Source organism: Mirounga leonina, unplaced genomic scaffold (assembly GCF_011800145.1).
Source record: "Mirounga leonina isolate KUSES-001 unplaced genomic scaffold, KU_Mleo_1.0 Mir_150, whole genome shotgun sequence".
Lineage (NCBI taxonomy): Eukaryota > Metazoa > Chordata > Mammalia > Carnivora > Phocidae > Mirounga > Mirounga leonina.
Genome location: NW_023270374.1, coordinates 5,630,462 through 5,649,528, shown reverse-complemented (window position 1 = coordinate 5,649,528; position 19,067 = coordinate 5,630,462). Strand labels below are relative to the sequence as shown.

The 19,067-nt window shown below is 39.4% G+C and overlaps 1 protein-coding gene across 1 annotated transcript in view; it reads left to right on the top strand.

The window, feature by feature from the left end:
• The window catches only part of CFAP61 (cilia and flagella associated protein 61), a 296,310-nt gene that overhangs the window by 33,509 nt on the left and 243,734 nt on the right, over window positions 1-19,067 (top strand). Inside the window, exon 7 of the mRNA XM_035006518.1 lies at window positions 9,762-9,921. Within this exon, the coding sequence (XP_034862409.1) occupies window positions 9,762-9,921 (160 nt within the window). The remainder of the gene's footprint in view (window positions 1-9,761; window positions 9,922-19,067) is intronic.

Sequence of the window (19,067 nt, the reverse complement as noted above, 5' to 3'; positions counted from 1 at the left end):
CAATTTCACTCTTCTGTATGTGGATATCAGTTTTCCCAGTACTGTTTATTGAAGAGACAGTCATTTCCCCATTGAGTATTCTTGGCTCCCTTATTAAATATTAGTTGCTCATATATGCAGGTGTTTATTTCTGGGCTCTTGATTCTGTTGCACTGGTTTCTGTGTCTGCTTTTATCTTAGTACTGTACTGTTTTGATTATTGTAACTTTGTAATATGATTTGAAATCAAAGTGTGATGCCTCCACCTTTGTTCTTTTTTTAATGATTTATTTATTTATTTAAAATTTTTTAAAAGATTTTTTAATTTATTTTAGAGAGAGCACAAGTGGGAAGGGCAAGGAGAGGGAAAGAGAATCTCATGTAGACTTAGTGCTAAGAGTGGAGCTGACATGGGGCTCCATCTCAGGACCCTGAGATCACGACCTGAGCTGAAACCAAGAGTCAGACACTTAACTGACTGTGCCACCCAGGCACCCCTATTTATTTGAGAGAGAGAGCAGGGGGAGGGGTACAGGGAGAGGGAAAGAAACTCAAGCCAGACTTTCTGCTGAGCACGGAGCCTGACTTGGGGCTAGATCTCATGACCTGGAGCTCAAGACCTGAGCCAAAATCAAGAGTTGGTCGCTTAACCAACTGAGCCACCCAGGTGTCCTTCCAGCTTTGTTCTTTTGGTGTCTTTTGTGGTTCCATACAAATCTTAGGATAGTTTGTTCTATTTCTATGAAAAATGACATTGGAGTTTTGATAGGGATTGCACTGAATCTAGAGATGGCTTTGGGCAGTATGAACATTTTAACAATGTTAATTCTTCTAATCCAATTGTTTTTTTATACTATTGTGAATAGGATTTTTTCTTTATTTCTTTTTCAGGTATTTCATTGTTAGTGTATAGAAATGCAACTGATTTCCGTATGTTGGTTTTGTATTGTGCAACTTTACTGAATTCATTTATCAGTTCTAACACTTTTTTGATGGAGTCTTTAGGATTTTCTATATGTAAGATCATATATCATTTTCAAACAAAGACACTTTTACTACTTCTACTTACTACTACTTTACTACTTCCTTTTCTTGCCTGATTTCTTTGGCTAGGACTTCCAGTCCTCTGTTGAATAGGAGTGGTGAGAGTGGGCACCCTTGTCCTGCTGCTGATCTTAGAGGAAAAGCTTTCAGCCAATCACTGTTGAGTATGATGTGCTGTGGGCTTGTCATAAATGGCCTTTATTTAATTAAAATATTTTTATACTATAGCCTATTTATTGAGCATTCTTCTCGTGAAGGGACATGATATTTTGTTATATGCTTTCTCTGCATCTATTGAGATGATCGTATGATTTTTATTTTTCTATTAATGTGGTTTATCACTTTTATTGATTTGTGTATATTGAACCACTTGTGTATTTTGTGTGTATTGACCCTTGCATCACAGGGATAAATCCTGCTTGATCATGGTGTATGATCCTTTTAATGTGCTGTTGAATTCACTTTGCTAATATTTTGTTGAGAATTTTGTGTCAGTATTCATCAGGGATATTGGTCTATAGTTTTCTTGTAATGTCCTTATCTGGCTTTGGTATCAGAGTAATGCTGGCCTCATAAAATATTCAATTTTTTGGAATAGTTTGAGAAGGATAGGTGTCAATTCTTTAAATGTTTGGTAGAATTTACCGGTGAAACCATCTAGTCTGGGGCTTTTCTTTGGCAGGAGGTTGATTGCTGATTCATTCTCTTTACTTGTTATTCATCTGTTCATATTCTCTATTTCTTCATGTTTCAGTCTAGGTAGGTTGTGTGTTTTTAGAAATTTATCCATTTATCCTAGGTTTGTTCAATTTGTTGCCATACAACTGTTCATAGTAGTCGCTTATGATCCTTTGTATTTCTGTGTTACCAGATGTAAAGTCTCCTTTTTCATTTCTGATTTTGAGTCCTCTTTTTGTCAATTTTGTTTATCTTTTCAAAAATCAACTCTTAGTTTCATTGAACTTTTTGTACTGTTTTTCTATTTCATTTATTTCTGCTCTCATCTTTGTATTTCCTACCTTCTGCTAACTTTGGGCTTAATTTGATCTCCTTTTCCAAGTTCCTTGAAATGTAAATTTGTTTATTTGAGATCTTTTTTTCCCTGATGTAGGCATTTATTGCTATAAATTTACCTCCTAGAACTGCTTTTTCTTTTTCTTTTTTTAAATTTTTATTTGAATTTTGGTTAACAAAAGTGAAATATTGGTTTTAGGACAGAATTCAGTGGTTCCTCACTTACATACAACACCCAGTGCTCATCACAAGTGCCCTTCTTAATACCCATCACCCATCTAGCCCATCCCCCACCCACCTCCCTCCATCAACCCTCAGTTTGTTCTCTATCATTAAGAGTCTCTTATGGTTTGTTTCCCTCTCTCCTTTTCTCCCCCCTCCCATATGTTTGAATTGTAGAACTGCTTTCTCAACATCCCATAGGTTTTGGTATTTTGTCTTTCCATTTCTGTTTGTTTGAAGATATTTTTTATTTCCTTTTTGATTTCTTCTTTGGAACAACTCCATGGTTGTTCAAGAATTTTTTTTTTCCCATATATTTGTGAATTGTCCAGGTTCCCTGCTGTTACTGATTTTTAGTTTTATAACATATGGTCAGAAAAGATACTTGGTATGATTTCAGTCTTCTTAAATTTGCTAAGACTTGTTTTGTGGCCTAATATATGATCCATCCTGGAGAATGTTCTATGTATGCTGGAGAAGAATGTATAGTCTACTGCCATTGGATAGTATGTTTTGTGCATGTCTGTTAGGTCCATTGGTCTAAAGTAAAGTTCAAGTCCAACATTTCCTTGTAGATTTTCTATCTTGGATGTTCTATCCATTGTTGAAAGTAGGGGTATTGAAGTCCCCTACTATTACTGTATTGTCTATTTCTCCCTTCATATCTTTTAGTATTTGCTTGATATATTTAGGTGGTCTGATATTGAGTTTATATATATTTATGATTGTTATATCTTCTTGACAAATTGACCCCTTTATCATTGATATAATGACCTTCTTTGTCTCTTGTTTCTGTTTTTGGCTTAAAGTCTTTTTTGGTTTCTACTTGCATGGAGTATCTTTTTCCTTCTCTTCACTTTGAGCCTATGTGTTTTCTTAAAGCTGAAGAGTTGGGTATTTCTTTTCTTTTTTTGAAAAAGAGAGAGAACGTGAATGGTGGGGGAGGGGCAGAGAGAGAGGGAGAGAGAGAATCCCAAGCAGGCCCCATGCCCAGCGTGGAGCCCAACATGGGGCTTGATCTCACAACCCTGAGATCATGACCTGAGCTGAAGTCAAGAGTCAGGCGCTTAACTGACTGAGCCACCCAGGCGCCCCTGCTATCTTGAATTCTTTATCTGGTAAGTTAGAGATCTCCATGTCTTTGGGTTTAGTTACAGGAAAATTATTGTGATCTTTTGCTGATGTCATTTCCTTGATTTTCTCATGTTTCTTGGAGTTTTTCATTACTGTCTTCACATCTGAAGTAGCAGTTACCCCTCCAGTCTTTACTTTCTTCAGAGAGACATACCTCTGTTAGCCCTGCTAGAGATCCTGAGGGGTTCTCAGACCTTCTATGGATAAATCTGCTCCACCTTTCTTTCTCCCTCTTGTGGCAGACTTCTTTTTTTTAAGATTTTATTTATTTATTTGACAGAGAGAGACACAGCGAGAGAGGGAACACAAGCAGGGGGACTGGGAGAGGGAGAAGCAGGCTTCCTGCTGAGCAGGGAGCCCAACATGGGGCTTGATCCCAGGACCCTGGGACCATGACCTGAGCCGAAGGCAGATGCTTAACAACTGAGCCAGCCAGGCGCCCTTGTGGCAGACTTCTTAAGTTCATATGCATTCTCTGGATCTTACAAAGCACCAGGCCGAGTGCTGAGAACCTCTTTTATTTTCCCAAAGGTACGTGCTCAAAAAGACAACCTCTTTTATTTTCCCAAAGATCCTTTGGTGTCTCTAAGGGTAGGTGCTCAGACTGATTTTCTGCAGTCCTCACTAACTGTCTGCTAAAGCCTGCTCATGGTTTTGTTGGGAGTGTGCACAGGAGCTGGCCACAGGGTGGGATGATGTGTGGGTAAGGCACACAGGTTGCTGGGAGTACTTGTGGGCCAGTTGAAGGGTTTCATGGGCAAGATATTCCCAGCAGTTTGTGGGCAGGCTTCCTGATGCAATCCACAATGCAGTTAGGAATCAGGTCCCTTTATTGCCCTCCCAGAGACTTTTCCTAGACTCTTTCTGCTCCCCAAGTCATAGGGCTCCAAATTAAGTACTATGGATGAGGTATAAAAGAAATGGACCTCTTTGGAAGAGTCCCTCACAGGTGGGGAAGCTGGGTGCTCACTCTCACATTCTCCCTTTTCCCCATTGGATAAATCATGGGCCAAGAAATCTTGCCCTAAGCTGTGCCTCACTGGGGGGTGGGTGAGATGGGTAAAGCCAGACTGTTCCTCTCATTCACTTCAGTGCATCCAAGCTCATACTTTTTTTGCTCCAATGGAGTCCTAGAACTTCTCTGGAAACTGTACTTTTTACAAAGACTCTCTCCTCTGTAAATGATTATCTAAGTCCATATTCTCCAAGGGCTTCTGGACCATGGCCAAGACAAGCTGGACCCAGTCCTCTTTAGGGTTCATAGTCAAGACCGAGGTGTGTCTGCCTATTTCCTCATGCACAGTTGGCAAAACTCTTCCAGGTCCCTTGGCATATGGTACTGGATGCCACAGCTCCCTCAGAGGCCTTTTTGTTCATGGCTGGATGCTGAATGTTTCTGTTGAGCTCGGGGACAACAATGATGGACATCTTTATGCCGCCATGAAGCTGATGTCACTCTGGAGAATGCTTTTAATTCTTTGTTTTTAAGGTGCCAGTTTCAACCCAAATCACTTGTGTTAGTGCTTATGAAGAGCAGCTGCAGTGACTACCTCCACGTATTTTCCTCTCTAGTCACATGTTACACATTTTTCAGTGCATGTAACATCGGAGGAAATTTGCAGGCTGAAAATTGCAGTCCCAACCCTGCAAGGATCCTTCGGTGTCTCTAAAGAGGCAAATGGAGTCCAGCCCAGTTTCTGAGAGGCCATGTTACCTAGACACCAGACGCTTCACATTCTGTGGAGAAGCGACCGTGGACCTCAATCTTTAAATGAAAGGGCAGAAGCAGGACCCCCTTAACAGGGAGGAAGCCAGTCCAGGACTTGGGAGCACATCTCCAGTTTCTACTGAGCTGTATCTGGTGCCTTAAGCCTTTTATGTTCAAGATCAGTGCTGTCACTCCCCTCCCACCTGCCTCCCGGACCCTTCTACCAACCACCTGGACGTTCTTCGGCTGGCCCTGTAGACAGTGGTATGCGGGAACTAGTTCATTCTGCCTCACAAGAACCAAGTGTTCAATCCTCAGGAACTTTGCAAGCTGGTTGTTAAACACAGCCATTATTAAAAATTAAATTATATAAACTTGCAGTGCAGTCACACTAGAAAACAAAGTTAATGCTCAACACTCATCACTTCCTAATTATTTTATTATTATCTTCGCTCTTGAGATTATTTATGTCTATCGTCTCTCTAGTGGAAATACTATATAATAGTGGCTACTGGGCATCCCGTCCCAACTCCCCATTCAGTAACATCACATTGGTAGCTTAAAATTGGCCACAATGGGAATATTTACACCACAGAGACTGGCAAATTGCTAAATCAGGGTTTTCCCCACCCCAGTTGCTGATTAAGCATTTACGGGCAACACACCATGCTTACAGGTGACTGCAGTTGACCAGAGATCACAGAACAGAGTGCATCAAATCTGTCTCTTCCCACACCAGCCCATGGTAGTTACAGGCCATGCACATAGAAAGCCTGGGATCTATGCCTGTGCCAAGTAGGAAACTCTTGACTAGTTAAAGGTTTTTAACTGTGCAGGCTTTCTTTGGCTTGATAGCTACTTGGGAGGAGTTTTGAGTCATCACTTTGCTGCGCAAGTTGCTTTTCATAACTTTATCCTGGCTTACCTTGACATCTGGTGTTTACTCCAAACTGAGATTTTGGGGAAGGGTGGTTGGAGGCCAAGGGCGGCTCCTAGAGACAGATGGGCAGAGCGTCTGCTTTGGCATCATCCACAGCATGGGCAGCAGTGGTCAGAACAGGCACCACTGACCTGCGGGTGGGCAGAGCCTGCCAACTCAGCCCTGCTGTTGGCATGAGGCAGAGGGGATCAAAGCTGGCAGTGGTCACAATAAGGGCACCCTCATTATGGAGTATGGTCACCCAAAAGGGATGAGTGACTGTAGGGCTTTTTAGAAGGAAGCACGAATGATACAGTGCACACATGTCTCTAAATGGGCCTGTGTTTGAAGACAAGGCCACTGCATGTAGGGATTTCTAGCAACCAGAGCTTTATGTATCCTAATATATATCCTCACAGGAAAAACAAGAACAATAAGCAGAACTTTGTGGTGGAAAGTTATCTCTGTTGCCTAGAGGATAGATAGCAGTCAACAATCAATGCCTTTTCATTGTTCAAGTAAAGGAAGTTCACTGAATCTATTTTTCCAGAAAACATACACACACACACAGATTTGAATTTGAATACTCCCACAAATTCATATTTCAGAATGGTGTTTCTCAAATCAGAATAGTTATTTAAAAGAAACTCAAAGGAAAAAGCAGACATTTCCACAATATGTCCTTGCTCTGTTGCAGTTCATAATTGTGAACTTTTGTGAATTGTCACAACTGAGGATGAATGACGGGAATATAACAGGTTGTGGAATTGGAGAACGTTACATCTTTGTTCCTAATGGCAAAACATGTTTTTTCTCATTTTCATCAGAATGTGTGATCCATGCCATTTGAAATCAAATTCCAAACACAATGAGCCATTAGTGTAATAGCTCATTACTAACAGCGGTCTTATAAATAATACATTCTTATCATGCACATGCAGCTCGCCGTGAAGCCAGCAAAAGGTATTTCAGGCCATCGAAGTTTCGTTGCGCCAGCGTGGCTGTAGATTAGAAGGACATCTCCATGTGAACCAAGATGGATGCCAATTTTCCCTGCCGAGAGTGAGGCTGGCCGTCTCTTTCTGCACATATGGTAGATGGATTGGTTAATCAGCGTCTGCTGAGTCTTGGGCCTAAAATTACAGAGAAGCCAGACAACTGTGGCTACGCAGCCTTTGTTCATGAGTGCAAACAAGACAAACAATCACTTGTTATTTGGGAAAAAAATTAAAATGTTTATTTTGGACTTTTATTAAAGTGTCGATGGCTTTATAGAACAGCTGTGTAAATCCAGCCTTGTACAGCTAGTATCATTGTGGGGTGGGGGTGGGGGGCTGTAAAGAAAAGAGTACGCATGGAAAAATTAATTTTTAAGAATTCCTCTTGTATTCCAGCATTAGGGAGAAAACAAAGGGAGTCTCACATTTATTTTTCAAACACATGTTTGAAAACAAATGACTTTCTACTAGAAGACACATTTGAGAACAAATACTTTAATGCCTAATTTTTCTATGTGTCATATAAAAGACTGAGTATTGTTGTAGCTTAATTTTGTGCTTCAGTAAGTTCAAATATTAACCATTTTCTCTGACTGACATTTATGGGATGCTACTGCATTCTCGGGACTAGGAAATGCCGATGATGAGTTCTTTTGCTTCCTGTACAGGATGGTTGTCTCAAGAAATACAGCGTGAACACTTGAGTAGGACCTAGTAAAGCTGGTTTCTAACAGGAGCTGCAGTCAAATCAGTCAACCAGAATTTGCTTAAAACCCAAGTTATAATTAACAGGAGGAGTTATTTATGTACAATTTAGTTTTCTCTCTTTTCTAATTTTAGTGAAATATAATTGTATAACATTGTGTAAGTTTAAGGTTTACAATGTAGCGATTTGATATATATATGATATGTATATACATACATATGATATATATTATATATACATATATATTTTATATATATACACACATATATACACACACAAGTATATATATATTGCACAATAATTACCACAAGAAGATTAGTTAATTACAGAACTATGCATTCTTTCTTGCTCTCTTTTAAAATTTTAAATGCTTTCCTTGCAGGGAAGAATGACATACAGAATTATTGAAGGGACATCATAAAGAATTTCAATCATAGATATCTATCAGTGTGGACTATGACAGAGTTCAATTTTGTTCATTTGTATCACTACCAATAATAGGTGTAGATGGGCTAATTACTCATTAGAAGATAACTTGTTTTCTCGAATTCTGACACTTCTGACACCAAATGTGTAGGGTTTTGCTTACACCAACCAAATTTTCAGCTCCCTAGATACCAACTGGGTGTCCTGTGATTCAGTGCTGATGCTACCTGGAGTTAGTGTGGATCTCGCAGGGTAAGGGCTCAGGCCCCCAAAACTGCCCCCACTTCAGGTGCCACTCATAAGTCCCAGGTTGTCACCTGTACTTCTAACTGACTGGCTATGAATCAGGTTCCCACAGCCCCCTCCTTAGGGGTTGATAATTTGTTAGAATGGCTCACAGAACTCAGGGAAACACTTGACTTACTACTGCCTGCTTATTATAAAGACTACAACTCAGGAACAGCTACATGGAAAGGATGCATACAGCAAGGTGCAGGGGAAAGGGCCCTGAGCTTCCGTGTCCTCTCTGGGCATGTTTCCTCCCAGCATTTCCATGTGTTCACCAATCCAGAAACTCCTGATTCCCCTTGTTGAGGGGATTTTATGGTGGTTCCATTAATGATTCATTATATCATTGGCTACTGGTGACTGAAGTCAATCTCAAGCCCCTCCCCCCTCTCCAGAGGTCAGGGGGAGGTGCCAAAAGTTCCAACCCTCTAATCAATCACATGTTTGGTTTCCCTGACAATCAGCTCCCATTCTCCGGGAATCATCTCGTTAGCATAAACATAGGTATTACCCAAAGGAGCTTATTAGGAAAAACAAAAGATGTTCCTCTCAGGAAATTACAAGTGTTTTAGGAACCAGGGATGAAGACCAAACATGTATTTCTTATTACATCAAACTGTCCCACTTATCTTCCCACTTGTGTATTCCTCATCAGAGGCCTAAATTAATGGGACTGTTGGAAGAGGTTCAGAACCAGGTATCTGTTCGGATGCTAGGAGGTGACGTATTTGTAAATCAGACCCACATGGTGAACCAGTGTTGCAAGTTTACTTCACTCAAACATCCCCACCAAACCTCTTTGCTCACATCTCTTCCCCATAAGACCATCCAACCAAATAAATGAATGAATTCAAGAAAATCAAAGTTCCAATCTGAAAGAGTAGGTGACCATGAACATCTCTGAATCCAGGGTCAATCGGATGGAATGCCAGCTGGTCTTACTGAGACTGCATGGTGGAGGGGAAGAAAGTGGACAGGAAGGCTGGCCTTCCCGTGGGATAATTAAAGGATATTTGACAGGTCTGGGCAAAGAGGACACATGTTCTTTCCCTCTAGAACTCTAGCAACTTCCCTAAGTTACGTATCCACTTCTAGGATTGTTCACAGTGGTCATCCATTGGACATTTTTTGGAGCTTGTTGTGTGTGCCGTGCATGGTGCTGGACACTAGAGCTTCTAAAGGAAAATATTCCTCCCTCCCTTAAATATCTCAAAGTGCCTGCCCCAAGCTACCAACCACCCGCATGCTGTGGGCTCCTGGAAGTTTCATGATGAGAATTCATTTGGGGTCTGATAGAGTAACGAGATGTTTTGGATGTTTCAGGTGGAAGGTGTAGCTGTCGGGTTCATGAGTGTGTGCTCAAGAGTGAACATGCAGCTCCTGCATGAGTGCTTTGACCTGGGGCCCTTCCACGGACTCTGCATCCCACACCCCGATGATGTTCTGCAGCCACTGGAAGAGCTAAGCGTTAAAGGAAGTCAAGGTACAGTGGCTATCACAGGAACACTTCAGCAATTACATCCATGCCTTCTGTACCACTGTGCCTTTTGAGGAGTGATGGAACTAGATGGCTTATTTTATGTCTCCTTCTCCAGTTCCCTTTAAGGTATAGTTTCCATGGTTGATCATATCTGGTGCACTCATCTGTGAGCACAGATGGCCAGAAGTGCACAGGTGTAGACAGAAATGGTGGCCCTGCAGCTTAAGGTTCCCTAAATTCAGAATGCCTGCCTTAAAATGTTCATTGTGAAATAATTGATAGTATTTCAGCATTTTATACACACACACACACATCAAAATATAATGTGTTTTTTCAGGTCAATAACTTGAGAAGTTCTTTATGCTTTTAAGTTTTAATCCCACCAATTAGTGCTTTTGTGTTTGTGTCTTTGACAAATTATTATATAGTACAGGTCTACTGCAAGTAGTCATTTTTAACTTACTTAAATTATTTCTAGCCATATGAAATAATAAAAATTGATTTTTAAATATTGTCTGTATCAGGTTCTTCATGAAGTGAAATTAGGTAATCTCAGACTTTGGTATTTGATGAGGTCTTCCTACATCCATGGGTATCTTTGCAGGTAAAGTGTTTCCATTCTTAAATCAGACAAATGCAGGATATGTTAATTCACTTCTCTAAATCTGGGTTTCTTCCTTTGTAAAATAGGAATAATATTAATACCTCCTACATGAGGGTGTTGTGAAGTTTCACTGAGATTACTCATGTCAAGGGCTTTACTCTGTCTTTATTTTTTTTTTTTTTAAGATTTTATTTATTTTGAGAGAGAGAGCATGAGCAAGGGGGAAGGGCAGAGGGAGAAGGAGAAGCAGACTGTCCACTGAGCTGGGAGCCCGATGGATACAGGGCTCGATTCTAGGACCATGGGATCATGACCTGAGCCGAAGGCAGACACTTAACCGACTGAGCCACCCAGGCGCCCTTTTACTCTGTGTCTTGAGCCGACTTGGTGCTCATTAAATGTTGACCATCATTGTTAGTGATAGTTACTTCTTTGTGATTGGCCTTTCACCTACTTGAGCCTTCTAAGGTTAAAATCAAGGCATTTTGAACTGCTCTGCTTTCTCATGTTTGAAGGATGATATCAAAGTTGTTCAAAAATAGGAAGAAGACCACACTGGGCAGTGGCAAAGGACTTGTCAATGTAAGCAATGGCAGGTGTCTATCTGGCTGATCTTATCCCCTCATTGAGAACCACATGCATGGATGTACAAAGCTTATCTGAATGTTCACACTCGTTACAGAGAACTTACAGAGCCACAGATGGAGAGGTGTTTCCTTTTTGTACTGAGGACCACACTCTTCCTAAAAGAAAGATTTGAAGTCATTATTTTTTAATAGTGAAAGCTGGCTTGCCCATGTTTCTTAGCAAAGAGATACTAGAGTGTCCTAAAGAACTTTTCAGCATGACACAATCCTGAACCATAAGTTATCTTTGTCACTTTCAAGTGCATAAATTCTTCTTGAAGGCAGCATTAAATAGGTTTTATGGCTTGATTTTTTCATGTGTAAAATGGAGATAAAAATAGTATCTAACCCAAAAAGTTGTTGGGAAGACTAAATGTTAGGATCTACGTGATGTGCTCAGCTCAGTGCCAAGCACAGAGTAAGTCCTCAAAAAATTTGTATTTCCACCTGTGACTATTGTTATAAAAAACAAGTTGAAAAGATAAAATCCTCTCCAGTGTGTTTGTGAGTAGCCCTGAGACAACTATGATGTTCCATACATAGACTGAATGGAAAATTCCTATCTTAGAAACTATATGGGGAAAACAAAATTCAAAATTTAGGCTGAACCCTGGACTTTAAAACACACACTTTAAAGCCCAGATATGGGAGCTGAAGGAAGTCTTACTTCTTTCTACCACCTTTAATATTTTTACTTAAAATTCCTTATCTAGGACAAAATGGGAAGTAAAGGAAATAGGAAAACTCTTGTTATCCTCTGTGCCTTGTTTATTTTTGAAAACCCAGCTTTATGTTCGCTGATACAAAGATGATTATGAAATCGTCATCAGGGAGCACTATTATAGGCTTCCAAATAACTCAGGGATGGATTCACAAATCATCATCAGCTTATTATATCTAAGAAAAGAGTCATCAACACATTTTGCTGCCATCTTCCTTCAACAACAACAAAGAATGAGACTCCAGAGAAAATTCTAAATGTGCTATGATCTACCTTTCATTGTTTTTCTGATGAAAGTCTCAAGTTAAAAGAAATATAATTTCTCTAAAATATGAACTAAAATTCTTGTTTCAAATGAGCACACATCATTGTGCTTTATACCTTGTATTTTGCTTAGTACTTTTTACTTTTCAAAGGATTGTCATATATATTATCTCATTTTATCCTCGTAACTTGGTATAGGAGACTAGGACAGGTAACACTGTTTCCTTTTTATACCCGTCCAAGCTCATGCAAGGTTTTCAAGCTCATCAGGGGTGGACGGACCTGGAACCCAGCCCCAGGCCTCTCTGCTTGGTAAGGGGACTTTTTATCTTGGGTGGCCTTGTAAACTCCAGTGGTGTGTCTACTACACTGGATACATGATCAGCTTTCTTCACTTAAATAAGTTATGTAATGAGTTACCACTTTAAGGAATTCTCAGTGGCCCACCCATTTCCTTCAGGCTTGTGTGTGTGTGCATATACTCTGGACAACTTCCATGTGCTGGAATCTTCACCTTTGTGTCTGTGGGGTTTGCCAGAACTATGGAAGGCCACTCTGCTCCATGCAAGAGGCAGGCTGGAAGTGCCAGGAAGTTAACACTCCAGGAGTAGCTTCTGCTTCCCTGTCTCATGTCCCTGTCCCCCTATGCCTCTGTCTCGATTAACTCCCAAATAAACAGTTGTACTGGAGTCCTTGACTCAAGGTCTGCTTCTGAGGGAACCCACACCAGGACACTGCCTGCCTAGTCTTTTCCCATCAGCCATGAAAACATTTATTTTTACACAACTGTCAGGAGTCCAGGTATAAATACCCCAGCTCCCTCACTTCTCAGGTGGGATAACTCTTCGACATTAGTTTTGTACTGTTTCCCAGAGTTCCTCTATGGGATTGGTTCCAGCTGTCCACAGTGGTAATCTATGTAATGACACGTTGCTTACTAGCTGCCTTTTCTTCCCTTTCTTTCTTCCTCACCACCCTACTGATGCTTCCAGGAATCACCTCCCAAATAAACCACTTGTTCTCAAATCCTTGCTTCAAGGTCTATGCTTTCCCCACCAGCTGTGAAACTTGCAATACCACACCAACGTCAACCCTTCTGAGCAGATTAATGTCAAGGCTCAACATTCTTAAGCTAATATAGTGGCCCTCCCTCTTTAGCTACTTACCCACATTATAATCAGCCTACTATCTGTTATTTCAGCCATATCACAAATTTTCATTGTATCTAAAAAATTTAACCATGCACATTCAATTTGCATTTTACTTGAATAACTTGTTTCCATTTTTCAGCCACTCATTTTGCATATATAACCTTTTGCACACACTTGTAAATTTTGATTTTTATCTACTAAACCTTGGGACTAAACTGGGACCAGTTGGAACAAAGTCTGAAGAGGCAGATTTTGTCCCAATATAAAGAAACTCTAGTAAAAGTTTATTTATTTATTTATTTTGTGTAGTGAAAAGCCTAGTTTAGAAGTAGCAATTTCTCCCAATTTTGGAAGAACTCATTAAGAAACAGTCATAGATGCTTAGGAAAAGATTTTCTTGTTGTGTGAGAGATTGTACTAAATGAGATTTAAGATCCCCTAAGAAGCTAAGACTCTGAAAGCTTAGTGAACGTACATTAGGATATTGCATATGCCTGATAGTTTATGTGTATTTTCTTCCGGTAACAATAAAATGGCTCAAAACAGTTTTGTTTTGTTTTTTTCCAGTTGGCCCCCCACTACTGGCCCTGCCCAGCATTTGAAAATCATGCTGTGTCTTTTATTCACTGCATCATCACAGTAAAGACTTTGGAATCAGAACTGAGCTGGCAAATTTCTTGGTGATGCATAAGGCACAATAGGGCACAGCCTGCGTTTCCACAGCTGTATTGGCATCGCCACATTTACTGGTTAAAATTAGGAAAAAAAGGCAAAAAGCAATTTTTGTTTGTCATATAGGCTGGTGTGACCTGGGGAGCAGGAGTCTCAGGCTCAGATCTGTGAATCTCATTATGCACCCAGGGCCCACTGTGCAAGACTCTCTGTGGAACTGATGTGCCCTTGGCAGGGAGAAACTTAGTTCTGTGTAACAGATTTGTGGGCTTTCAAAAGAATAATCAGTGTAGCCCCTTGTAACCAAAGCACTCAGGAAAAGTGTTGCTTACTAGATATTTAAAAGGCCCTTCAAAGTATGATTTTCATAATGTATCCATATAAAACATAGCAATATTGTCTTTTAAATTTTAAAATTTAAATTAAATTAAAAAATTACTTTTGTCAGGAAATGTTTCTTTATGTTTTATTTAATTTTCTTTTCTTTGGACTTACATTTGCTTCTTACCTCAGATTCTCTCTGTAGGAGGAAGAAACATCTGAAACCAGTTTCCAGTGCCGGAGCTAAGAAACAATGGCCAAATCAAATCTTATTTGTGTATCAAATAGCCTTTTAGCTTCTCTTCCTATGGTTCCATTTTATATGCCTGGGTTGCCTTCTGTTTCATTTTATTTTTCTTTTAACATGGATTCCAAATATGGATGAAACACTTGTGTTTAGAGCATAGCAGTATTTCTGCTAAAATATTTGCATTATATATCTCAGAACACTATTTTAACACCCAGTACATTCTGTAGTTATTTAGTGACCCACTAGGACTCCGTATTAGTTTGCTGGGGCTACCCTAAACAAAGTACCACAGATTGGGGAGCTTAAACAATAGAAATTAATTTTCCTCACAGTTCCGGAGGCTGGAAGTCCAAGATCAAGGTATAGGTGAGGTTAGTTTCTCCTGAGGCCTCTCTCCTTGGCTGGTCGATGCTGTGTCTTCTCCCTGTGTCTCTCACATGGTCTTCTCTTTTTCCCTGTTTGTGTCCTAATCTTCTTATAAGGACTCCAGTAATATTGGATTAGGGCCCACCCATATGACCTCATTTTATTTGAATTATCTCTTTAAAGACACTATCTCCAAATATTGTCATATTCTGAGGTGCTGGGGGTGAAGACTTTAATATATGAATTTTTGCAGACACAATTCAGCCCTAACACTTAGGGTCCTGTGTTAACAGTTCCCTGGAGCCTTGTGGGCAAGACTACAAGGCCACAGCAATTAATGCAGATAGTGGCAACAAAGTCTGCTCTACTTGATGCTCATACAAAGCCTGAGACACCAACTCATATTTATCACAATCTGAATATTATTGTGTTTTTGTAGCCACTAAATTTGTTTTTGGTATATGAAGGTAACAAAATTGCATTCTTTCAAAGCTTTAGCCACTCTTGCCAACTTTTCTTTTCTAGAATTAACCATGTGAGTTCTGATGCTTTGCTAGAGATGTTGATAAAGCAAGTATATAATACCAGACCTATGCCCAACTCGTGTGATTATCTCCAAGATTGACAGCTTGAACTCTTACAGGGGTTCTCAAGGTGGAGCCTTTGGACTGGTAACATACCAGGAAGATGATGCAGACTTGAAACCCAGTCTTGTTGTCAGGGACACTGCCTCAAAAGTCTTGGTGAGCCTTTTCATATCAATTGACCCTTGAACAACAAGGGTCTGTGTGCCCCCCCATGCCTACCCCCCACCCCCGGGAAAACTTTTGACTCTCCAGAAACTTAGCTACTAATAGCCTACTGTTGACCGGAAGTCTTCCAGATAATCTAAACAGTCAATTAACACATATTTTGTATGTTGTATGTATTATCTACTATATTCTTACAATAAAGTAAGCTAGAGAAAAGAAAGTGTTATTAAAATTGTAAGGAAGAGGAAATACATTTACAGCACTGTACCGTATTTATATACATATAAAAAAAATCCATGTGTACCTGGACCCACACAGTTCACACCCCTGTTTAGGGGTCAGCTGTATTTAACAAAATCTGTTGCTGATTTTTCCATCTTAATTCAAGTACTGCTTTCTGCGTCCTTTCGAATGCTTTTAAAAGCATCAGCGACAAATGATGGCACCCAGTTAAGAGTGTTATTTTGCAGAGAGCAGGATGACTGGGGACCATATTCATATTCTCCTGTTCAGCACTAGGAAGGACTTGTGTTATGACTGGTGTGCTTGCTACCAGTCATTTCACAATGGTAGAAATACAAACACATTTTTATATAGGGCCTTGAGGTCATTGAAAGAAAAGTGGCTTTATTTATGTTCGTTATGATCATTATGTGCTGGGATTATTTTCTCAGTAGGTGATGTCTGTTTTGCCCATATTTATGATGCAGGGGAGAAGGCATTTAATGAATTTCAAGAGTGTATTTGACTGTAAAACACATCTCTCTTAGTATATTCACATGTAAATAGCCCTTTTATTTGTTCTCTTGGTGACCTTTCTTCTTTTGGGGGTAGATCACAGTTTGTTGTTGTTTGCCATTTCCAAATGGGAGGATGAATGATAATAATGAAAGATTATGCAAAAAATCCACGTTTAAAATAATGTTGATATGCCACTTGTGTTGCAGGATAATTATAGTAATTTGGCTATTACTCTATATGGAGTCAGGAGTTAGTTGCTAGAAAACACGGTGATAGGGGTGATTCAGGGGATTTTCATCCCAACAGGCTGTTTGATCCTGCTGACTTTTCTCTTGAAAATCAATTGCTTGCGGTGAATACTCTGAATTCCCCCTTGATTAAATTGGCTGCCGGTGGGCTGCACCCATTGCACTGGGGTCACTGTGAGTTCTGTGTCTGTTTACACAGGGTTTTTGACAACTCTTAAAGTATCATGGACCAAATTTAATCTGAGCAAAGCAACTAAGGAAGCAATTACTAAAAATCACAGTCTTTGCAAATGGCAACAAACAAATGAAAATGTACTAATTCTAAGCCCAACATGAAGCCAGTTATTTTGCTACTGGGTTGCAAGCCCTTTCTCCACTGCATATTGCTCTGGCTCTTGGTGTTTTTAGTCTTCAAGGAATGTGTATAGCTGGCTTAATGGAAGACCTGGGACAGTCACCTTGGAAGCTGGCTCTGACTTCAGGTTTATCTTTGACAATGTTCCATTTCCCCCCTCAAAGTTATTAATTTATTCAGATCTTCTATTTCTTTTGAATCAACTTTAGGAGATTAGATTTTCCTAGGAAAGCATCATTTCATATACGAAGATTTAAAAATTATTAGAATACAGTTGTGTGTGTATGTATATATATATATCTCTCTCATCTCTCTCTCATGTATACCTATGTATGTATATACAGACATATATATGTACACATACATACATACTATTAAAAATGATTAAAGAAAACAAAGTTTATTTAACACTTCATGAAGTAGATCCTCTCCTTTTGGAGAACTGTAAAATGGGGCCATAGATTTTATAGGATAAAGAATAAAGAACAAGGAAAAGAAAAATAAAATATATCTGATGGGCTGGGGCCTCACAAGTTAGCCTGGTTTAGGGTGAGAAGACCCAGGGTTGATTTGGCTTTTGGAGATTGACTGATTGGATATACTGCCTTTCTGGTCAAGTGGAACATTTGTAGGGACAAGAAGGTTATGTAAGTTTCAGTTTGCTGATGGGGCACCCCAGGCAGAAGCAACTCCATCCTGGGCCTACAAAATTTTATATGTATGTATATGTGTGTGTATATATATATACATATATATGCATATATATGTATGCAATATTCTATATTACATATAATTATTATAATTATTAAATTATAAGTAACATATTTGTATTTACTTGATTTTTGGTTTCTATTTATATAATATGTCTAACTCCATGTGGAAAATGGCTTCCTTTTTTTATTGAGTGCTCATTTCAATCTTGAAATAGTTTAGAGAAAAGAGAAACATAAGCAAATCACAAAGCTAACTATGCAAAAAATATTATTTATCATAGGTGTGAGAAAATATTCAGCATCCCTAAAACTGAAATGCACATAAAAACCCGAGATCTTTTTCTCCCCTTTTTTGCATACTAAGTTATAAGTATGTATTATAATTAAGATATTTCGTCCTGGGCAAGGAGCTTGGTAACTAGCACTCCGAATTTCTGACAGATGGGAGGGTTGGCTGATAGGATACTCTGGAATACAGTGTAGAAATGATTTCTATTCTTTAACTTCAACTGTAGCAAGTCTGAGGAAATAATCCTAAATCTGTAAAGAGATACACACTCAAGACTATTCACTAAGCTTAATCATAATACTAAAAATAAACAAACAAGCAAATATCCAAATGAATAAACAAGTTTGTAAAACCCCAAATCTCCCACAAGAGAGGGATGGCTAAACTTGTGGGTAGCCACAGGACAGCTGTGCAGCAGCCTTTTAAAAGGTTACAAAGAGTGAAGGGAAATGGTTATGATATAATCTCATGTGAAAAAAATCAATGCAAAACGAATTGAAGTCTGAGGAAAACTGCCTAAGAAACATGTGCTATGAAGAGCCCTGGGAGGGAGTGAATTAAAATGACAAAATTAACTGAGTCACAGAAGTAACTCGAGGACAGTGCTTTTATTTCCTCCATTTTTTTAAAATGTGAAAACAATCTTAAATTTACCTAAAAGTTGCAGGTACTTTTTTTCTTCTTGAACCATCTGAAAATAAGATGCTGATGTCCTACTGAGTCACTTGTGAATACTTTAGTATGTGTTTCCTACAGAGGACAGTCTCCTTTACAGCCCCAAACATCCATCAAGATCAAAGAATTAACTTGAATATGTTACTCCCAATTAATCCGCAGTCCACAGACCTTATTCAAGTTCCCCTATTTGTCCCAATAATGCCATCCTTCATAGCAGAAAGATCCGGTCCACAATGACAGACTGCATTGAGTTGCTCTGTTATCTTTCATTTTGGAACAGTTCCTCTGAGTTTCCTTGAATATGATGCCCTAAACACTTTTGAAGATGATAGGCCCCTGCTTCTATAGATTGTACTTGAATCTGAGTTTGTCTGCTGTCTCCTCCCGATGAGATTCAA